This window comes from Spermophilus citellus, assembly GCF_964194105.1.
Source record: "Spermophilus citellus genome assembly, chromosome: 2".
Lineage (NCBI taxonomy): Eukaryota > Metazoa > Chordata > Mammalia > Rodentia > Sciuridae > Spermophilus > Spermophilus citellus.
Window position 1 is genome coordinate 12,252,763 of NC_138183.1, and position 24,432 is coordinate 12,277,194.

Below are 24,432 nucleotides of genomic sequence, written 5' to 3' on the forward strand. Positions count from 1 at the left end.
GGTTGTTCACAACATTACAAAGCTCTTGACATATCATATTTCATACATTAGATTGAAGTGGGTTATGAACCCCCAATTTTACCCCAAATGCAGATTGCAGAATCACGTCGGTTACACATCCACAATTTTACATAATGCCCTATTAGTAATTATTGTATTCTGCTACTTTTCCTATCCCCTACTATCCCCCCTCCTTGTCATACATCTTAAGTTCTTGTATAAGTTTGTTTAAGGTTACATTGGTTGCATTTTGTGTGATAAAGATCTCATGTTTTATGTAACTTCCAACAGGAGCAGGGAAGTTTATTTGAGCCACATTAATTTAGTTAAAAAAAACACTCAATAGGATTATGAAAGAATTTTAAAAATTGAATACAGAAATGATGCAAAGTAATTGATGTCAGTGTCAATATATTCCATTTGATAGTCTCAGTGCTTTTAGTATGAAGTTGGGAGTGGGGAATAAAATACACCTGCTAACAAAAAGCAGCAATTCTTTGATCCTGTAATACTGAGACAACAGAACGGATGTGCACTGAGGTTTACCCCATCCAGATCAGAACCCTTGTAAAATGGTTTGTGGATTTCAACCCAACACTCTGTGTCCAAGTTAACCACTCCTGTGGGGGCTACTTGGTGGACTAGTAATGAATTTCTACAGTTCACTTGTCTGCATAGAGGCTGTGCTGTGTCTGGCAGTAATCTCCACTGCCCTTCAGATACTCCATAAATGTGTGACCACAGAATTGAGAAATAGTGTACTCATTGAAGATGTGACTTAATCATGCGGCAGGTCCCGAGTCAGCCGTGATACAGGTAGGGGCAGTGGGAGCTGTGGCTGCGGGGCAGGGTGGTAGTGGGGCAGTGGAGGCTGATGAAGGCTGCAAAGGGGGCACTAGGCTATCATACAGTGAGTGGCAACCAGGAAAGTGGCCAAGTAGGAGACAATCTCATTGCTTTTTTTTTTTTTTCCTTTTGGGTATCAGAGACTGAACTCAGGGGCACTTGACTACTGAGCCACATCCCCAGCCCGATTTTGTATTTTATTTAGAGATAGCATCTCACTAAGTCACTTAGCCACCTCACTTTTGCTGAGGCTGGCTTTGAACTAGGGATCCTCCTGCCTCAGACTCCTGAGCTGCTGGGATTATAAGCTGGCACACTGTGCTGGGCTCAATGCTGTTCTTTTTTTTTTTTTTAGTTGTAGATTGTCTCAATACATTTATTTAGTATTTTTTATGTGGTGCTGGGGATTGAATCCAGTGCCTCATGCGTGTGCTAGGCAAGAGCTCTAACGCTGAGCCACAACACCATCCCCACTGCTGGTTTTGATAAATAAGGTTTTATGGGAAAACACACAAAAAAGAGTAGAGTGGACTGTGCAGAGCAGTTATGAGGATTCAATTCAACAACAATTGTAAAATATTTAGAACAAGGCTGGAACGTGGAAAGTGTTCAGTAAATATTATCCACTATTTTTATTGTTTAAAATAAAATGTCCTTTGTCCTAATTGTTTTGTCCTGGTTACAGCCTGAGTGTTGAGCTTGCAAATTGTGGGGTATGTATATTAAGACTCATCATTATCATTACCACAACCACCACCACCACCACCTTTGAACATATTTTTTCTGGCATCTGGAAACCAAGTATCCACTTGGTCAAGTAATTTAATTATTAGAGCCCAAATAGTATTAATTGTAGAATAGGCAGTAAACAAGACCCATAAATTTCTATCTACCAGCTCAGATCTGAAGAAAAGGATGTGAATGAGGTTGGTAAACTGTAAATGGATGCAGAGGAGTAAATTATTGGTAGAGACCTGATGTGGGGGTTGACAGTGATTCTGGGAACCACACTGTTCCTGTGACCTGAGAGTAAATTATGCTTTGCAATTGCTCAGGTGCTGGGTGCTGGTCCCTTATTGGACTTAGGGAAGGAACGCACCTCATTCTCACAATGATCTCACGGCTGGAACATCAAGGACCTGATGAACACCAGGATATTTTCAGGAATATGAATTAAAGTTGAGGATTGAGGCTGTCCTAGGAGTATAAAGAAAATAATTGAAGTACAACACTAGCACCCGTCATGTTGATCAGAAGAGCCAGAAAATGACTGGCGGAGAGGGAGAAAGGAAAAGAAGGGGAGAAATGAAAACAGGAAAAGCTGTGTGTGTGTGTGTGTGTGTGTGTGTGTGTGTGCGCGCGCGCACATTTGTGCACCTGGTCCTCAGGTAGGTTCTACTCTCCCTCCCCACTCTTATGCCTCTGTTCTTACCTGGAAATACTGTCCAGCCTCAGACTGTGCCACTGCCATGAAGGATGTTGAGCTCACTGTCCCATTGGCACCCGAGAAAATGTGCCTGGAGTCACTGAGCCCCTCCTGCCTGCAGGAGCAACATGGATAGAAGCCTCGGGTCTTTAGTGGCACCCCAGGCACAGCCACAGCTGTCAGGGAGGTGCGGTCTTTTCACCAGCAGTGTCTCCTGGGACCCAATCCCAGACCTGTTAGTTAGAGGCAAGATGGAGCAATTGTCCAATGACCAGCTGTCCCGCTGGACTGTGATCTCCAGAGTCCCTGATGCCTCCATTCAGAGTGACCAGGGCTGGGATTCATGGGGCCACTGCTCCTGCCCTTTCCCTGGGTGAGCAGCAGGTTGGTTTCATTGTTGTCAGGCCTCACATTGAGCAAAGCCCTTCCCTGCCATGTAGCTCACAGTTTTTAATCAGAGCACAGTCCTCATGGATGAAATATATTGTGCTGCAGAAAACAAGTAAAGAATAAAATAGACCAGAGGTCACAATCATTCCTTTCAGATGTTGTATATGAGAGGGTTCTTTGTGACCCTGACAGCTCTGAATTTGCCTGTTTTTGTCCTTGTGTGAATGGAATTATGCTTTTAAAAATTCTTTTGCTAATTTTGTTCAACATTATTCTCTGAGCTTCATTCACGTGGAGGCATGGAGCTGAAGGGTGTTCATGCTCACTCCTGCCTTGTACAGTCAATATTTCCTCACTATAAACTCTTTTCTCTTGCCTACTAAGAATTTAGAGTTTTTGGATTTGAAATGATATATGTGTTGACTAAGAGTCTCTTAGCATGTTCTGGGTTAATACTCCATAGTCAAACAAGTAGTGTCTCCCACAAGAGAATGAATGAGTATCATAAGTACAACTAATTACTATATATTAGTTATGTATAATTAACAAGGACTACAGACAGCCCCCTGTAAATTCAATCATGGTTTGTTGCTACATGAGTTCATCACAAACCTTAATAGAGCTTTTCCTTTTTTCAGACTTTTTTTTTGGTGCTGCTGGGGATTGAACCCAGGGCTTTGTGCATGCGAGGCAAGCACTCAACTAGCTGAGCTATATCCCCAGTCCTCTCAGACCTTTCTGTATGATGGAAATACAGATAGCTATTCAGGTGTGTATTATTTAATCCCTGTGTACATTTAAAAATTTAAATAGTGAAATATAACACACAGATAAAACTGTATAGATTATAAACATACTACCCAAGAAATTATTAGAAACCTATTAAAATTTTTATGAATAATTAGAAAAGAGGAGCTTGAAGACTTTAAACCCACAGTAATGATAAAGAGATGAGTTACTAGGATTTGATCATTATATGCATGTATTGAAATTCACATGGTACCTCTCAAATATGCACAATTATTACATTTTAATCAAGAATTGAGAAAATGTTCATGAAGATGGAAATGTGAACCACCCTAATTTGATCACTGCATTTGTATATCTATCAAATTATCACATTGTACCCCATAAATTTGTACCATTAAAATAATAACAAAAATGTTAAAAATATTTCAAGATTTCACTGTAAGGAAATAAAAGTAGATCAAATTGCAAGAAATGTAAACTGGAAACCAGTGCTTAAAGTGCAAATACCAGTAGGATATACAAAAATTCCCCAAAATAGGTTGATGAAAATCTTGCAGTTATGGTATAATAAAAAAAGAGACCAACCACCTGTGTATTACTTCCCAGATCAAGAAATAGAAACTTTACTTAGTTTATATCTGGATGACTTATCTATTGCTGAGAGAAATGTATTGAAATCATCCAGTTTTATTGAATTGTTGTTTATTTCATTCTTTATTTTGAGTTGTGTGTGTGTGTGTGTGTGTGTATGTAGGTGCACTGATATTAGGGGCATAAATATTTACAATCATTATATCTTGTTGGACGCTTCCCTGAACCAGTATGAAGCAACCTCCTTGCTTTTAGTGTCTAGGCTGACAAATCATTGTAAATGATTTGTAAATTGTAAATCTAAATGTGACTTGCTGTTTTTCTCTTGATATTTTAAAAATTATATCCTTTTACTGTATAATAGGTATTTTAAAAATTTAAAACAAGTTTTGATTTTTTAATTTTAATTTTTATATGACAACAGAATGCATTACAATTCATATTACACATAGAGCACCATTTTTCATATCTCTGGTTGTACACAAAGTAGAGTCACATCCTTCGTATCTTCATACATGAACTTAGGGTAATGATGACCATCACATTCCACCATCTTTCCCCATCCTTTATCCTCCCTCCCCCTTTCCCCTTTGCCCTATCTAGAGTTCATGTAATCCTCCCATCCCCCTGCCTCCCCTGCAGCATATTATGAATCATCATCCTTAAATCAGAGAAATCATTTGGCATTTGGTTTTTAGGGACTGGCTAATTTCATTTAGCATTATACTCTCCAGCTCCATCCTTTTACCTGCAAATGCCATGATTTTATTCTATTTTAATGCTGAATAATATTCCACTGTGTATGTATACCACATTTTTAAAATCTATTCATCTACTGAAAGGCCTCTAAGTTGGTTCCACAGTTTTGCTATTTTGAATTGTACTGCTTTAAACATTGATGTGTCTGTGTCCCTGTAGTATGCTGCTTTTAAGTCCTTTGGGTATATACTGAGGAGTAGGATAGCTGGGTCAAATGGTGGTTCCATTCCCAGTTTTCCAAGGATTCTCCATACTGCTTTCCATATTGGCTGCACCAATTTGCAGTCCCACTAGCAAGGGATGAGTGTGCCTTTTCCCCTACATCCTCGCCAACACTTACTGTTGTTTGTATTCATGATAGCTGCCATTCTGACTGGAGTGAGATGAAATTTTAGAGTAGTTTTGATTTGCATTTCTGTAATTGCAAGAGATGTTGAAGATTTTTTCATATATTTGTTGATTGATTGTGTATCACCTTCTGAGAAGTGTCTGAATGATAATGTATTTTGGAAAGAATAATGTTGATCTTATTTATTTGGGGTTCTAAATGCCTTTTATATTTGTATTTACATCTCATTTCTACAATTTGGAAAAGTTTATGATGCTATTTCATTGAAAAGGTGTGTATTCCTTTAGTTTGTATTTAAGTTCCTTCATGTATGCCAATGGTTCTTAGTTCTGTCTCTCAATGTTATCCCAGATTTCTTGAATATTCTGTTCATGGTCTCTTAACATCTTGAGTCAAATTAAGAAACTTTATTTTCTCACTTATAATCTTGAAGATTATCTAAGGGAAATCCTAGGAACAAAATCAACATAAAAATTCATCTAGAATAAACAATCATATTAAGGCAAAGTTTATAAATAGTAGTGGAGAAATTATCAGAATCACCTATGAAGCTGGTTAAAAATTCAGATTTGGGCCAGGTGTGGTGGTGCACATCTGTAATCCCAGTGACTTTGGAGGCTGAGGCAGGAGAATAACAAATTCAAAGCCAGCAACTTAGCAAGACTCTGAGTAACTTAGTGAGACCCTGCCTATCTCAAAATAAAAATAAATAAATAAAAGGTCTGGGGATGTAGCTCAGTGGTAAAGTGCCCTTGTGTTCAATCCTCAGAACCCCCCAAATGATTCAGAACAGGGGTCCCCATTGCAGGTCCACTGAATCAGAGTATCTGGGTGGAGGCTCAAGAATCCTCATTTTCACAGGTAATTCTTGGATTCCTATCATGATAGTATAACGTTATTACCTCAGAATAGCGTCTATCATGACACAGGTATTGCCTACCTCTCTGAACAGAACATCTTTTCTTTATTGTCTATTTTGTTTTCAGGATTATGAACTTTGTCTTTGAGGCCTAAGAAATTGTCTTCGAAGTGGTCTAATCTTTGCTGGTGCTTTCAACTGAGTTTTTAATTTAACTTATTGAGTCTTCCATTTCTAGGATTTCTGTTTGGTTCTTTTTCACTATCTTCATTGAAATGTTCTTTCACTTCTTGTGTGTTCTCTCTTAGTTTCTGCCTTAGATATTCTTTTAGTAAAGCATGTGTGTTATATATACACAAAAGAGTTTTACTCAACTAAAAGAAGAATGAAATAAGGGCATTTGCTGGTAAATAGGGGGAACTAGAGAACATCATGCTAAGTGCAATAAGCCAGACTCAGAAAGTTAAGGCTCTAATGTTTTCCCTCAAATGCAGAAGCTAGAGCCAAAAAGGGGGAAAAGGAAGGAGGGGGATTCAATGAAAATGGAAGGGAGCTCAGAGGAATGGATAAGGTGGGTTGAAGGGTTGGGGAAGGGACAGGAAAGGGGAGGAATGAAGGAATGAGATAGACCACATTATGCTGTTTGCATGCGTGAATGTACTACAGTGAATTCCACCTTTAAATATTCCTATAAAGTATTAATTTACAAAACCAATAAATAGATGGGGGGGGAAGGCCAAGAGGATCGAGGAGAGGAAACAAGGTGGGGGGAGATGGGGAGAGAAGGAGGATGTATTGGGGACTGAAATGAAACAAATTATATTCCATGATCTGAGATTATGTCAAAATGAGCCCTAATATTATGTATAGCTATACTGCATTAATAAAAAAAGAAGCAGAACATTGCCAACATGCTGAAGCTCCTTTTGTGCATCCATCTAATCATTTCTTTCTTCTCCTTGAAGTTAAGTCATCACTGTACTCCTAATGTTTTATGTTAGTCTTGTCTCTTTTCTCCTTTCTGAGCTTTGTGTAGTCGTATATGATGTATTCGTGGCTTCCTATGTCAGTGTTGTCCATTGGTGAGATTGTCTAGATTACCGTGTATAGAGGTACTTTGTTCATGTTCATCATTACAACTTGCCCCATCGTGTAATTATACCCATGTGTTACTCATGCAATCCGTTGTTGAAGGAATAATCTGCTTTTTGGCTATTAGGAACAATGCTGCAAAGATCATTCTTACTTCGGTTTCTTGATACAAACTATGTGTTCCTTTCTGTTGCACATATACCTAGGAGTGAAAAAGCTAGGTTTCTAGATTGCCCACATCTTCTATTTTGTTATACAATATCAGGCTGATTTCCAAAGAGGCTGTATGTACCCAATTACACTTCTCTCAGCAATATGTGCTGCTCTGGATGTGTCACTTCCTTGATAACACTTAGCGCTAGTCTTTATAAATAAAGTCATTTTGGGGTGTTTTGGGGGGCATCTCCTGCTGTTTGATATTTCAATGATTAATAATGAGATAAAAGATGAGAACAAGTATCTTTTAAATACTAATTACATTTTTATTTCCTAATCTTGAAATTGCTTGTTTAAATTTTTGTTCTTTTTCATTTAGTTATCTGCTTTACTTTTTATTAATTTGTAGAACTATCTAAATATTCTAGATACTAGCCTTATATACTATACATATTTTCTCTTTGTGACTTGTCTTTTCAGTCTTTTTTTTTTTTTTGATACCAGGGATTGAACTTAGGGACACTTGGCCACCAGCCCTATTTCTGTATTTTATTTAAAGAGAGGGTCTCACTGAGTTGCTTAGTGCCTCATGAAGCTGGCTTTGAACTTGTGATCCTCCTATCTCAGCCTCCCAAGCTGCTGGGATTACAGGTATGCACTACTGTGTCCAGCTCTTTTCACTCTTTTAATAGAGCTTTATTTTATAAATACATTTAAAAATATATTATATTCATCCTTTTTTTATATATTTCTTAGGGCTTTACTTGTGTCTGACTTAAGTCCTTTCTTCCCTTAGTTCAGAAAGGCATTTACCAGCAATTTCTTCTAAAAAGTTTATAATTTTTCTTTTACCAATAACTCTTCATTTTAACTGGAATTGATTTTTTTGTGTATTATGTAAAATGGGGGAGTATTTATTTATTATTTTTTACATGGATGCCTAATTATAAATTCTCATCACACATCTATAGACTCTTGTGAATTGCAATAATATGGTAATGTCATCTATGAATAAAATGTAGTTTTGTTTCTCCCTTTACAGTACTTATATCTTTTATGCATTTTTCTTATCTTATTGCACTGAATGTAAGCTTAATTAAAAATGAGATAGTTGTGGTGAGAGCTGATAGTTTATCTAGTTCCTCATTTTGACAGGAAGGATTTAAAAATATCACCATGGCACATTATATACGCTGTATGCTTGAAAAAAGGCAGGTTTCTTCAGATTTTTCTCTATCCCCATTTTGCTAAAAGGACTTTTACAAGTGGATGTTGAATTGTAGCAAACATTTTTAAAATGCATTTATTGAAATAGTCCTACAAATTTTGTTCATTTTTCATTTATGTTGATTGACTTTAAATAATTTCTGAATATTTTATCAGACTTGCATTCCTGGGAAAACCCACCTTGGTCATGATACATTGTATGTTCTTTTGCATTATTGTCATTGCACTGCTAGTATTTTACTTAGGGTTGGTGAATTGCCTGTTTTACTCCTTTGCAGTGTTTTTTTTTCCATCAGCTTTGGGTATCCAGGTAGGCATGGTGGTGTTCTTAAAAGGCAATTGGTGAGTGTTCTCTGTTCTTGAAAGAGTTTTGCAGGCCAGAAATGATTTCTTTCTTGAATTGAATTGGTTATAGAACTCACTGTCAGTCATCTGGGGCTGGAATTTTCTTTGAAGAAAGAGTTTTTTTTTTTGTTTTTTTTTTTACTAATTTAACCCTTTCAATGGTTGCATGTTTATTCAGATTTTTCTTTATGACTTACGTTAGTCTTGATGAGTTACATTTTTCTAGACATTTTTTTATTTAATTAAAAATTAATTTGCTTAACATTATTGATAATATTTTATTTATTTTAATATCAGAGATAAATGTCACTTTTTCATTTCTAGTATTGGTTATTGCTATTTTCCCCATAGAATAATTTTCATCAAAAGATGTAAATTGTGTTTTCAAGAAATAATCTTTTGTCTTCATTTGTTTCTTCTGTCTTATGTTTTATTCTATTTTGTTACATTTTCCTTTCATCTGTTTTGTCTCTTTTATCCTCCTTGAACTGATTTTAAATTCTTTTCATAATGTCTCAAGATAGATGCTTAGCTCATTATTTTGCATCCTTTGTTTCTTTTGTAGCATTCACATGTAATGTAATAAATTTCTTATAAATAACGTTTTATGTTGGTCTACATTTAGATAAAAATACTTTCCATCTTTATTGATGAATACTATATACAGAATTGTGGATTTCATTGTGGTATATTTGTACTTGTGCATAAGTTTGTCAGTTTCACTCTCTAGTACCTCCCCTCCTGACTTTCCCTGATCCCTTTCTTTTACGTGCTGGTCTCCTTTCTATTTTTATGAGATACCGGATAAAAAGATTTTTCTAATAGTCACTTTGGTTTCTTCTTTTACTCCTAGATTATTCCTAGATGAGTTCCCAATTCTCAAACATGTGGAGATTTATAGTCATATCTTTGTTATGACTTTTAACTTAGTTGCATATGGTTTGTAGGATTTCAACCCTTTGACCTTTTCTGAAGTTGCTTTATGCTATGACTCAGTAAGTGAACAAGTTTTGGAAATTTTTCTTTACTTCTCACAGATGATATATTCTTGGTGATGCTGTATACATATCCTTTAGGTTGATATTGTTAGTTGTACTTTTCAAGTATTAAGTTCTGAATTTAAAGGAATTTTTTCAATCAGTTACAACGTATGTGTTAAAAATCTCTCAATAAGAATGGATTTGTCTAGCCAGATGTGGTGACCCACGCCTGTAATCCCAGTGATTTGGGAGGCTGAGGCAGGATTGTAAGTTGAAAGCCAGCCTCAGCAACTCAGTGAGGGTCTAAGCAACTCAGTGAGACCCTGTCTCTAAATAAAAATATAAAAAGGGCTAGGGATGTGGCTCAGTGGTTAAATGCCCCTGGTTTCAATCCCCGGTACCCAAAAGGAGAAAAAAAAAACATAAAAGAATGAATTTGTCTATTTGTTGTTCTATAAATTTTTCCTTGTGTATATTTGTGGCTTCTTTATTGCTTAAAAAATATTAATGAAAATGCTATATTTCCCTACTTAATGGAAGATTTCATTCTTATTACATGAACCTTTATATTTGTAATAATACCTGGAAGCCTATTTGGTTGATAATAATAATAAAGCCATAACAATATTTTTACAGCATATTATTTTTCTTTTTTCTTTTTCTTTATTAATTGTGGATGGACCTTTATTTTATTTATTTATTTGTATGAGGTGCTGAGAATCAAACCCAGTGCCTCACACATGCTAGGCAAATGCTCTGCAACTGAGCTTCAGCCCCAGTCCAACATATTATTTTTCAACTGTTTAATTTCAATCTTTTTTTAATGTACATACATTGAGTGAACATTTTACTAAACAAATATTTGTTAAAGTATACAGAAAATGCACAAAACATACATGCATAGCGAATTGGAATTTTTCAAAGGGTGCACACATCAACAAACCCAGATCATGAGCAGTGCTCCAAGTTCCTCTTCAGATCCCTGCTCAGAGACAGTTAGTACTTGTAATTATTAATGTACAACAGAATGCAGGGGAATGATTTACAGAAAGTGAAAGGTTTGTATTGAGAGGGAACTATTTCAACTATATGATTTCATGCTAAAGTAATGCATGGTTACATTAGAAAACAATACATTCCACTATGAGATAAAAAATAATATATTGAGCTGGGTGCCGTGGTGCACACCAATCATCTCAGCAACTCGGGAGATTGGAGCAGGAGGATTGCAAATTCGAAGCCAGCCTGGGAAAACTAGTGAAGGCCTTTCTCAAAATCAAACAGACAAACAAATAAACAAACACCCCTCCAAAACCAAAAAACAAAATCTCAAAACAAAAATAAAAAAGATTCTGTATGTAGCTCAGAGAAAAAGTGCCCTGGATTAAATCCTCAATACCAAAAACAAACAAACAACAAAACAAAACAAACAGCAACAACAAACAAACAAACAAACAACAAACAAACAAACAGACAAAAAACCCAGAAACAAACTAAGCAAGAGGTTGCCATCGTTTATTTGGCTATCAAATTAATTGATATTAAGGAGAAAATGTGAACATCAAACATCAAAATCTTAAAAGATGTAAATAAAAATCATTCTTATTTGAGCATTTTGGCAAAATGAATAAAGAGCTCTAAGAATGTTTTACTTAGACATTCTTCTTCTGAACATATCAGAGGTAATAAATTATAAACACAAAATAGAGAAATTATAAATACAAAATCTTTTTAGATTTTCATTTCATTGTTATTTGTAATACTGAAAGTTTAGAAACCCCCCAATCATGCAGCAATAATGAAATGTTACATAAATCATGGATCTGTGTTCTAATGTCACCTTGGACAGCTTTTCAGGAAGTTAATAATAATACAGAGATAACTTATAAGACTAAGTGGAAAAGTATAAATAAATTGCGCTTATTTTTCTCAACAAAGTAAAAGAGAAAAATATTTAGAAATAGAAGAGAAATGAGTACTATATTACCAGTGGTTTTCTTTCTTTCTTTATTAAAAAAAAAGTTTTTTTAGTTGTAGATGGACACAATACCCTTTATTTTTATGTTGTGCTGAGTATTGAATCCAGTGCCTTACATGTGCTAGGCAAGCACTCTGCCACTGAGCCATAACTCCAACCCCAGCGGTTGTCTTTAAATGGAAGGATGAATGTTTTTTCTTTTTCCTATTTGTTTATGTTTGACAAATTTACTATGATGATATGTATTATAGTATAAGCAATAACATAAATCAGAGTTTAAAAACTAAAGAATCAAGGACTTGTGCCCCAAACTAATAATCACTCACTGTTAGTGTTTTTAGTCTAATCCCAGTTGGGTGATTTGGATGGGTACCCTGATCTATTTGTGCCTAGATTATTCTAGAATTATTCTTGTTCTCAGTTACAGTGTGTCTCCTTGATTCAGCTTTCTCCTTTTTGAGGTTAATCTGAGTGAGCTACTTCCACAGCTGGACTTGAAAGTGGCTCCCGAAACTCAGCATACTTGACACGTGTCAGATTTTGTCAGCATTCCTTATCTCTTGGTGAGACTTCCATCATGGACTGAGTTGTTAACTGAGCTTCCTTCTACAACCTAAATTCTGTCTGGTTCCATTCTTTTGGTGGTTCCCACCCTCTGATTGGAATCTGATTGGATACCTGAACCCATCAATTAAGTCACCGTGAAGGGATTGCTAGCCTCCCTCTTTCCAGGATGTAGCTCTCTCCTTGATCAGTTGATTTTATTCCAGGTTTGCCAAGTCAGGCATCCCTCACTGGTTAAACCTGTTTGTGATGCTGAGCATCAATCCTGACTTGAATTTGAGTTCTTCAAAGATTGTAATAGAGGAGTTCAGATATAAATACATTTTGAAGAGCCAAGGCTTCTACTCTGTGGAAGTGCCCTTTCCTGAGTACAGCATTTTCCCAAGCTAAACAGTTTCCACAAAGCCCCCTTCACATGCCTGTTCCTCAGGCTGTAGATAAAGGGGTTCAGCATGGGGGTGACCATTGTGTATATCACAGATGCCACCACTCCAAATTCTGCTGAATAGGAGGATGAGGGCTGAAAATACACCAGGAAGAGGGTACCATAGAAAACGGTGACCACTGTCAGGTGAGAGCCACAGGTGGAGAAGACTTTGTGCTTCCTCCCAGCAGAGGGAATCCTGAGGATGGTGTGCATGATGTGGGTGTAAGAGACCAGGATGCAGGTGAGAGGTATAATACCTGAGAGAATTGCTTCAGTTAACATTGTGACCTGAAAGGTATGGGTGTCTGAACAGGCAAGGTTGAGGAGTGGGGGTACATCACAGAAGAAATGTGGGATGGAGTGGGAGGCACAGAAGGAGAGCTGAGCCATCTGGAGAGTGAGGGAAAAGGCCAGGAGGTTGGAGCAGAGCCAGGACATGGCCACCAGCAGCAGGCAACACTGGGGATGCATGACCATGGTGTAGTGCAGAGGCAGGCAGATGGCTACATAGCGGTCATAGGCCATGACGGCCAGCAGGAAGTCATCCAGTAAGGTCAATGTCATAAAGAAGTACATCTGCAGGAGGCACCCAGTGTGGGAGATGGTGTGCTGCTGCGTGTGGATGTTCACCAGCACCTTAGGGACGATGGTGCAGGTGAAGCAGGTATCTATGAAGGACAGGTTGGCCAGGAAGAAGTACATGGGTGTGTGGAGGTGTGGGTCAGAGCCAATGGCCAGGATGATGAGCAGGTTGCCCAGAAGGGTGACCAGGTACATGCCCAGGAAGAGCCCAAACAGGAGAGGTTGCTGCTCTGGGTGCTCAGAGAAGCCCAGGAGCAGGAAGTCAGAGATGGTGCTTTGGTTTTTTACTTCCATTCAAAGTAGAACAATTTGTGAAAAACATTGGTTACATGTATATAGACTTCAAAATTTTGTAGTATTTAAGGCCTTTCATCTGTTTTCTGTGATTTTTCTTAAAGATCACAGAGATACATTGGTGTCTCTTGGTGCCAGGCATATAAACATGTCAAGAGGGGAGAATTCTGTAAGATGATAAAGGAGATGTTGTTGGGAGTGAGTTTTGTATTCAGTTATCTAGTAAGTTGTCCTGTAGACCTCCTCAATGAGGTTGAACTGGGGTTTGGCTAGGAAGAACCTTTCTAAATCAGTCTCCCCTCTCCTCTTTCTCTTTTATTAGGAAAACTATCAGTTTTGAAGGATTGCAAAAGTTGATTCTGATATATATAGGCATATGTATTTAGTAGAAATTTATCAAGAGGGGTGTGTGTGTTGGGGCGTTTGGGAGAGAAGAGGTAATGATTTACATGGATGGGTCATTGCTGGGTCTCAGATACTCTTGATACAATGGAATTATAAACTCTCTCTTTCTTATGTAGACCCAACAAATGAGATTATGTGGACAAAACATCTTTATAGTACATAGCACATAGGGCCTGGGCACCATTATTACACAGTTAAAATGTGTTGGCATTGCCAGGAACTCGGATCTGGCTGATCTGTCTTAACTTTAGGCTGATTCCCAGGGAGGCCATGAATATTAAATTAAGTCATGAAGATTAGTAAATCCACTTGTATTTGGCTGAAAATGAGGAAGGAAAAGAAAAGGAGGAAGGAAGAGAAGTTGTGTGTGTGTGTGTGTGTGTGTGGGTGTGTGTGTGTGTGCGCATGCAAGTGCATGTGTGTATATGAGAGAGAGAGAAGAGGAGAAGAGGAGAAGAAAAGAGACTAATGCCTTCCAACTTTGCCTGCTTTTACCTGGAAATGACTGATTCTTCCCTGGAAGTTGTGGCCATCCTCAGAGCCTGTCACCACCTCTGGGTGTTGGGTCTGCCTTCCTGCTTCATCTGCGTCCCTGCTTCTCCTTAAGAGGACTAGTAGAAGCCAGACTTGGTGGGTGAGGAGGCAACCTGTCCTTGGGAACAGGAGCAGGGAAGAGCTCTGGGCTTTTCATATGCAGTTGTCTCCTGAGACCCAAGCCCAGACCTAGTTAGAGACAAGATGGGGCAGAGGTCCAACTCCCACCTGTCCCCTCTGGGCCTGGAGTCCTGAGTCCTAACAGTATCAGGAGCATTTTTCCATCAGATTCAGGGTCTGGGAATCCTGAGATAACTTCTCTGGTGCTCCTTCCCTAAGGCAAAGCAGTGGGAGGGCTCATCTTCTCCCACCCTAACTTGCCATGGAATCCTCACATTCTAACAGATTCCAATCCTCAGGAAGAAACCCTGTCATCTCCCAGCAAATACGTAATGATCAGTAGGTAGAACAGACCTGGTATGGGATGGGCAGCATAATCACTGTGTCCAGATGGCTACAGAGCTATCATATAGAAAAAGTAAACAGACTTGATCCCTGTGACTCCAGAGGAAGACATGTGACTCATGTATAAAATATGCAGAGGTTATAGGCACTTCTCCATGAAAGATTATGAAAAAAAATTAAAACAGTAGAATGATAACAAAAATGTATAGGATAAGCAGGACTAATTTTCTTGTGGTTTTACCTTCAATCATATATACGTAAATCATTCACTATTTATGTCTGCCTATGTTTGTCCTTTCCATGAATGGAATCCTTATTCGTCTTTCAGTCAATATGATGTGTTGTGTCCCCCTGTCCATAGCATGGTACTAGGGATTGAACTCAGGGCCTTGTAAATACTAGGCAAGCACTGAGCTATATCCCCAGCCCCTTTTTGTTTTTATTTTGAGACAGGGACTTGCTAAGTTGCCCAGTCTGGCCTCAAACTTACACTCTTCCTGCCCCAGCCCTCTGAGTCACTGGGATTACAGTGCACCACAGTGCCCAGTTCAATATGAAGTTTTCGATATTCATGTTGATACCTGTAATTCAGGTCACTTTTTTTCTGCCACTATGCAGTAAAGTTTCATATTATACTTCTCTCTATTATTAGGGAATTTTTGCTTTGGAATGCAGAGTGTTTCAACTTTAGAAAAGAATATTGTGCATATATCATCTGTTATGTGGTATCCATAGTAGGTTCTGAGGTTGTGCATTATAATAAAACATAGTAATATTTTGGCAAATAAATGCTCATATCAAGCTGGATAAAAGGACACATACCAATCTGGGTCAGGTTTTGCTACAAAATAAGTTTGCTGAAACTCTTTCATTGATTTTTTAAAAAAAATCTTTATTTTATTTATTTATTTTTATGTGGTGCTGAGGATTGAACCTAGTCCCTGACACTTGCTAAGCAAGCACTTTACCACTGAGTTACAACCCCAGCCCACTTTCATTGATTTTTGGATTCCAGGATTGTAGCAAATGGATGTGGGCTTCCATTCCTTTGTGAGATTATTACCATAATGTATCTATGTGAATGTTTGAATGTTGATGAACATTTGGTTTGGTTGTCATGTTTTTGCCATTATTTAAACAGTTTATTATCTCAATTGTGATAATAAATTTAGAACTCCTTCTTATCTTATAAAAATACAACCATAAAAAAACAAGGAAAAAACCCATAAGAAGTGAAGTCTAAAAAAAATGCAGAAATGGCATTTAAATAAGTGGAACCTGGCCTTCTATATTGTTTATTTCTTCTCAAAAAAATGTCCCGCATGCAAATAGGAGAAACATTTTGAGACTACCTCTTCTAAAGAAAACATCAATAATAATGACGATAATAACAATAAATCAGTTCTTTGTTCTGTTATTGATATTTTAATGATTGCTCAAGACTTATTATTTCAATAAAAATGGCCAGAAAATGTATATTTTGTTCCCTTTTACTCTTATCTTAAATTAAGTTAGATTTTTTATAAGTGAGAAAGTAAAACCATAATAAAGGCAGAATATAATGTTTTTCCACTTCAAAGTTATGCCATAAACATCTTGTACGGTTTTCTGGTGCACCTGCTTAAAAGTCTCTATAGTTTGAATCAAACTATAGAGAAATGTCCACTGGATCATTGCTTAGTGCATTAGTTCAAGGTTTTCTGAGAAGCAGATGTCAAGATGTAATTAGATGTATGTATTAGTCTCCCGAGGAAAAGATCAAATAGGATATTTATAGATATCCAGAAAGAAAGTTATTATTGGGAGGGATTGTCTGACATGATTATGGAGGCTAAGAAGTCCTGTGCTTACCCAGGAAAGTCAGGAGTACAGCTCAAGCTTACAGACCCCAGAACCCAGGAAGCCAGTAGTGTCAGTCCCAGTCCAAGTTTGAAGGACTGAGAACCAATAGAGCCAAAGTGCAAGGGTGGAAAAAGGTGGATGTCATAGCTCAAGAGTAAATTCACCTTTCTTCTGCTTTTTTGTTCAGTTTGATCCTTGAGTAGATTGGATGGTACCCACATGCATCAGTGAGGGTGATCTTCTACACTCAAGTCAAATGGTAACCTCTCTGGAAAGAGCTTTAGAGACACATTGGGCATCCGTTAGCTCAGTCAAATTGAGGAGTTAAAAATCAGCCTCCACAAATGTGGGGAGGGAGCAGGAGAAATCTCTCATATTTGGTTTGAAGAACAGAGGGAATGAAGGAAGATTGGGGTAGGAAGAAAGTCTTGGATTGCAATGGAGTACCAAGAAAGTTTTGGCCAATGGTGCATTCTAGAATCAAAGTTATCCATCTGAAGAGTTCCCTGTTTCTCTGGAATGGGCCTGCCTTGGTGCCTCTGCAATGTCCAATGACTGTCCAGGAGCAGCCTGTGTAAATGTGACACCAGGGCACATTGTGGTGATTGGTTGTTGAGTCAACAATGAATCTTCTAGAGATAGTAAAGCATATACATTCTATTCTGTTCTTCTAGCCAGCTTTCTCAAAGCCTGTTTTATATCCTTGTTTCGAAGGCTGTAGATGAAAGGGTTCAGCATGGGAGTAACTATTGTATAGATGACAGTGACCACACGGTCCTTTGTCACTGAGTAGGTAGATGAGGGACGAATGTACACAGATATTATGGTCCCATAAAATAGTGCCACAACTGTGAGGTGGGATCCACAGGTGGAGAAGACCTTGTACCTGCCTCCCCCTGAAGGGACCCTCAGAACAGCACGGGTGATGTAGACATACGAGACAATAATGAAAATGAAAGGACTCATGATCACAAAGGAGCCCTCTGTGAAGGCCAAAAGTTCATTGACAGAGGTGTCAGAGCAGGAGAGGGTCAGCAGTGGCTGGACATCACAAAAGAAGTGATGGATGACATTGGGGCCACAGAAGGAAAGGCGGCCCATGAGAATTGTGTGGGCAAGTGAGTGGAGGTGGGACACCACCCAAGATGCAGTCACCAGCAGGAGACAGCACCTGGGGCTCATGGTTGTAGTGTAGTGCAGTGGGTTACAGATGGCGACGTAGCGGTCAACGGCCATGGCAGCCAGGAGAAAACTGTCAGTGATACCAAAGGCCACAAAAAAATACATCTGGGTTAGGCAATGGGCAAAGAGGATGGTCTTTCTCTGTGTCAGCATGCTCACTAACATCTGTGGCACGATGACAGTGGTGAAGCAGATGTCCACCAGGGACAGGTTGGAGAGGAAAAAGTACATGGGAGTGTGTAAGTGTGCATCCCCCCAGATGGCTGCAATGATGACTGAGTTGCCAACCACATTGACCAGGTACATGGCGAGGAAGCTGGAAAAAAGCCATACTTGTTGTTTGGCATCAGTGGTCAGTCCTAGAAGGAGGAATTCAGTCACATGACTCTGGTTTGCCCTCAGCATTGCTGTCCTACAAGTAAAAAATGTGAAGGGATGTTAGAGCATCAGGGAGCCATTCATGTAGACCACCAGTTAGTCAATGATACAGCTTCATAGCATTGGTGCTGGCATACTTTGATTTCACTTCCAGTTTTGCAACTAATTGTGCAAACTTGAGCACTTGAGCTCTTGATCCTCGTTCAAAAGACAAAACTTATGACATTCACATTCTTTGGCTATTTTGGGGATAAATGGTAAAGATTATGGAAAGGTATTCAGAAAGTAATTATTTGGCTCAGTTTCCAAAGGTGTTGTATATATGACACATAATTTTTCCTCTGCGTTGATGCAGTTGCTTCTTCTCTGTGCAGTCTTTACCTGATCCTTCTGGGGAGGACTGCCTTCTTTCTTCTCTTCCTCTGTAAGAGCAGGTGGGGTATCCTAATTTTTTCCTGCAGAAATCACACAAACATTTGTAGGGACTGTATTCCTGAATCAAAACCATCTTGAAAGAGGTATACTTATTTGGGAGTTTAATCATGTGTAGAAAGGTCACACTTGGAGAGTCTGGAACCTGGACATTTGACATGTTCCTCAGGGTGTGAAACTGTCTAGGGTGGGTGGGAGGTTGGAGATCTACTTCTAGAAGAAGTTAGTCTACTTACCCAACATTGGGCTTGGTGTTTCACACAAGTGGGTGGAATTAAGGAAGACACAGAGGAACTAAGAGATGCATGCCCTTATGAGCAAGAAGAGTCTAAAAGGCAGAAGTGTGGGAAATGTGAGAAGTTATTATATATTATGGCAAAATACAGCAAGAGGTGAGAATAGGAGGGTCCTGAGTTCAGGAATTGGTTCCTCATCTCCATAGAAACAAGTCCAGGGAGAATAGGTCAAGGCTCCAATCTGGCAGAAATTGAATCACTAGTTACCCATTTGCCTAAGTAGAGAAAAAAAGACCAGAAAGCCATCAGGGCATAATGTTAGAACAAACCAGGAACCTACCGGGCTGAAATTAAGACCACTGAGTATCAGAGCACATCCTCTTTATGTCTACTCACCAAGGGACAGGACTGGCTTTGGAGAAGAGAGAATGGAAAAGGGATCATATAAGTGGTGGTGTGGTAACCTCAGATAAATGAGGGCAGAGTTAGGGAGGCAGGTTCTCAATTAAAGTCCACATCCTGTACTTTCTATCTCCTCCTCATCTTTTTTGGTACTTTTGACAATGAGTCAAAAGCAAACCCAAATTATAGTGGTGTGTTTTTTATTCCCCCCCCCCACCCTGACAAAGAAATGGTCTTTAATGCTACTCAAGTATTTAATTAAATGCTTATATCAAACACACAGTCTGAAACAGGAAATTAAATGTTTTCCTTAAGAGGGAATGGGATAACAAACATGGAGGGAAATGAATTACAGTAGATGGGGTAGAGAGAGAAGATGGGAGGGGAGGGGAGGGGGGATAGTAGAGGATAGGAAAGGTAGCAGAATACAACAGTCACTAATATGGCATTATGTAAAAATGCGAATATGTAACAGATGTGATTCTGCAATCTGTATTTGGGGTGAAAATGGGAGTTCAAAGCACAATTTGAGTCTAATGTATGAAAGATGATATATCATGAACTATGTAATGCGATAAATAATCAATAAAAAAAAATTAAAAAAGAAAAAAAAAAAAAAAGATTGGAGTGATGTGATCCCAAGTCGAGGAGTGTTGGCAGCCCGGCAAGTTGGGAGAGGCAAGGAGTGCATTCTTCCCTTGAGCTTCTAGAGGAGCATGGCCTGCTCACACCAGAAGTTGAGTGAAGCCCAGTGAAACTGATGTTAGTTTTCGGGACTCCAGAACTGTGAAATAATAAATTTCTTCTGTTTGAAGTCACCAAATTTGTGATACTTTGTTATAGCACCCTTAAGAAATTAATACATGTGTCCCATAAAAAATTAATGAAATAGACCTCACAAGACATATTAAGAAAATAAAGAAATGCATGTAAAAATAATCAAGAAATTATTTCAGATATACAAAGATAAAATAATAAAAGTCTTATGAACTAAACCAGAAAATCTGGATAAAATGGATAAACATATATAAACATAAAGCATTTAGGAATTAATAAAATAGGCTAATCCATGCAAAAAAAAATTGGAAATGGTAGTCAAAAACTTCTAAAAACCAAAATAAAACAAAATGAACCTCATGCCCAGATAGTTTTAAGGTAGACTCTATTAAACTTTCAAAATACTTATATTGTATACAAGTTGTGCCAGTAACCAGAAAATGGGGGTAGAGAGAAGAGAGGACCTTCTCAACTCATGTTGCAAGATTAGTTTAATTCTGATTTCAGAGCCAGAAAAAAATGAAGAAAATAAAATTATATGCCCATTTTGTTTGTGAATATGATGCAAAGTTCACATAGCATTAAAATAAAATAGCAGGAATAAACAGATTTATCCCAGTAATGCAAGGACCACTCAACATTAAAAAAATCCTAAATTTGAAAAAAATTGAAAAAAAAATCATTAATATACTTTTCCACATTAATGAAATAAAAGAAAAAAATATATGATAATTTTAATTGAAGCAGATCAACCATTTTTGAAAGTTCAATGCCTGCTTTTTAAAAAAATATTTATTTTTTAGTTGTAGTTGGACACAATACCTATATTTTATTTATTTTTATGTGGTGCTGAGGATCGAATCTAGGGCCTCACATGTACTAGGCAAGCACTCTACTAGTGAGCTACAACCCCAGCTCCTAGAATTTTCTCAATTTGGTAGAAGCTGTGTTTACCCAAACCCTATGAAATATACCATACTAAATGGGGAAACCTCAGATGCATTCCTTGTAAAGATAAGAAATGGGACATCCATTATCACCACAGATGGTAGTATGATAGGACCCTGTCAACAAAGAAGATAGACTCATCTGGGAAAAAAGAGCAAAATCAATTGATGAACTATTAGAACCAATAAATGAGTGTGGTGGGATTGCTGGGCACATGATCATCCTAGAAATCAAATTCAATGTCATTTCTCTAAATTAAAAATAATTCACTGGAATATACAATAATAAATAAGATGCTATCCTTTGTTGCAGCAGAAACTCTAAAGTTCAAGGAATTAATTTATTCAAGAATAAAAAAACTACTATGTGGAAATGTTTTAAAATCCAACAAAATGGCAAATAAGATGATTAGAATAAATGGGGAGAAATTCCATCTTCTTGTGTAGAATGAGTAACATTACAAAAGAATGTTTCCCATATTAGTCTATAAATTTAATTCAATCTCAGTTAAAAGATATTTTGTATTTTTTGAAGCCTTTAATAAACTTATTCTCAAATATACATATAATAATAAATATTTGGAGGAAAGTTTCAAAATGGCAGAATAGAGAAGGTTGCTTTTCTGATTGATCCATGATATGAAACCAAGAAAGCCAACAGGTAGCTTCTCAGCAAGGTGGGTAAACAACAAAAAGCGGGGGACTTTATTGGAATTTAATATTGAACATTCAAAGCAGATCAGAAACTCAGGAGGTTGGATACAATAAAACAAGGAAGAAATTCCCAACACACCAGCTAGAGAAGTCCCTCCAGGGGCAAAGTGGAGGGACAAGGGAATTAAAGAAATGAACTTTTAAAAATATTAAAACAAATGAGCTGTGGAATACTTTATTTATTTTTATTTTTTTGTGGTACTGGGGATTGAACCCAGGGCCTTGTGCATGTGAGGCAAGCACTCTACCAACTGAGCTATATCCCCAGACCTTGGAATATTTTATTTTTTAAAACTTTAAAAAAGTTTAAATTTGTTCTAGTTAGTTATACATGACACTAGAATGCATTTTTATGCATTGTACACAAGTGGAGAACAACTTCTCTTTCCTCTGTCTATGCAGAGTCACTCCAGTAGTGTAATCACACATGTATATAGGGTAATAATGTCCATCTCATTCTACTGTACTTCCCATCCCCACAACCCCTCCTCTCCCTTTATTCCCCTCTGTACAATCCAAAGTTTCTTCATTCTTCTCTAATCCCTGCACCACTATGGGTCAGCATCTGATTATCAGAGAATACATTTGTCCTTTAGTTTTTTGGGGATTGGCTCATTGGAACTCACATTTTTAGGAGGTCTGTATTATGTCTGGTATGGAGAGTTTAGAGATCAAAGACACTAAAAGGCATGCTGCACAATATCCTTGTGTGGGAAATAAGCTGCCATCTCTCCAGGCTGCATGCAGAGGATGGAGGAAGGAAGCATTTTGTAGCTGTGGAATTTAGGCCAGCAGCTAGGGAAGATGATTCCTGGAAAACCCGAGTTTGCCCCAAAATATGGACCTAGCAAACCCACACAGCATGACATAAAGTGTGCTTAAATGACCAGGAGAAAATCAAATATGGAGAGAGGTTTACATGGGTGACTACTGGTCATGGAAACCTACCTGGCTCTCCCCTTCCCCCTCCAACCTGGCTGCTTGCAGGACTGGGAGAAATGCACCTGGAGGGGAATTTGAAATGGCAGGGGCCTGAATGATTGAGTTTGGATACTGAACCCGAGACCGGGAAATGTGGGGTCTGCAAGTGATGTAGTGGACTAAGAACTGGTTCCTCCACCACATGAGTGGAACCCAGGGATGATCCTTGGGATGAAGTCTTCCAAGGTGGACTGGCAACTGCTAGGCTCTGGAGGTGAGCTGATTTAAAGTCTCCAGATCAACTGGCATTCAGTGAAGAACCTGGAGTCCACCTAAGCCTAACCCCCACTTCCAGGAGTTCTGCCTACAGGATTACCTCTCTCACTGTAGCAACCCCGCCCAAGACTGCTGAGAAGGGAAGCTGAGAATTTTTTGAACTCCAAGGGACACAATTCTTTAACTTTTCATTGAGATCTTTTTTTTTCTTTTTCTCTGTTTTATTGTGACCTTAATGATTCATGGGCTTTTATACACATTTGTGATTTTCCCCCCTCATCTCTAGCATTTTTAAAGCCAGTTATTTTTCATGGATCAGTATTTTGAGGACTAGGGTATTTGATTAGTGTATTTCAGCTTGTTTTGTATTATTTTATCTTTATTTATTTTTACACCTTCATTTTACTTATTTTTTATGTGGTACTGCGGATCTAACCCAATGCCTCACATGTTCTAGGTGAGTGCCATACCACTGAACCCAAACCCTTATTTTTATTTTTTTAATTTTTACTCTCCATATAAATATTCTCTCTCACTTATCTTTTTCCTTTGATTCTCCTTCTCTCTTTTTTTCTGCTAACAGCCAATCTCTATTGTTCTGTCTTTCACTCTTCCTTTAATTTTTTACTTTTATCTTCTCTCCTCCTTCCTCATAATCATCACATTCTACATCACTTATGTTCCCTCACAGTCTACCATTCAAAATTACAAACCCTTTTGAAAATTTACTGTTTTTACTGTGGGCAGTAATTGATCATATCATTAATTGTGACAAGTAGCATTGTAGATGTCATAGCAGGAACTATTTGGTTTAATCCTATATATTGTTTACAATTGTTGTTGTTACTATTTGTCTCCTCCTAAATGGTAAGGTACTGGAAACCTGTAGGGACACTACAAGTCCACAGGGTAGAAACTCTACTACCTCAGATATATACTGTTAGGTGGGTAAACACACAAACATGAAAGGGAACAAATCACCCCAAATAAATCAGGATACTTCAATAACAGAATCCAAGACACCACAGTGGAAATGTCAGAGAAGGAATTTAGAATGTACACAAACTGATCTGTGAGGTAAAGGATAATGTAAGGAGTAAAATCAGAAAGAAAATAAAGAAACTGAAAGATAACTTCAATAAAGAGGTAGAGATTATATAAAAGGAATCAACAGAAATCCTTGAAATGAAGGAAACAATAAATAAAATTAAAAATTCAATGGAAAGTATCTCCAACAGACTAGACCACTTGTAAGACAGAACCTCAGATAAAGAAAAAATATATACTCTTGAAAATAAAGTCAGCC

At 37.9% G+C, this 24,432-nt stretch overlaps 2 protein-coding genes across 2 annotated transcripts; both read right to left on the reverse strand.

Moving 5' to 3' along the window:
* Window positions 1–12,619: 12,619 nt before the first annotated feature.
* On the reverse strand, window positions 12,620–13,615 carry LOC308635313 (olfactory receptor 1G1-like; the record flags this gene model as incomplete). Its single annotated transcript, XM_081269665.1, has 1 exon — window positions 12,620–13,615. One exon carries the CDS (start codon window positions 13,613–13,615, stop codon window positions 12,620–12,622), a length of 996 nt encoding a protein of 331 aa, XP_081125791.1.
* A 3,903-nt stretch (window positions 13,616–17,518) lies between these two features.
* On the reverse strand, window positions 17,519–18,448 carry LOC308640183 (olfactory receptor 1L6-like; the record flags this gene model as incomplete). Its single annotated transcript, XM_081278452.1, has 1 exon — window positions 17,519–18,448. The coding sequence occupies one exon, from the start codon at window positions 18,446–18,448 to the stop codon at window positions 17,519–17,521; it is 930 nt and encodes a 309-aa protein (XP_081134578.1).
* Between the last annotated feature and the right edge of the window lie 5,984 nt (window positions 18,449–24,432).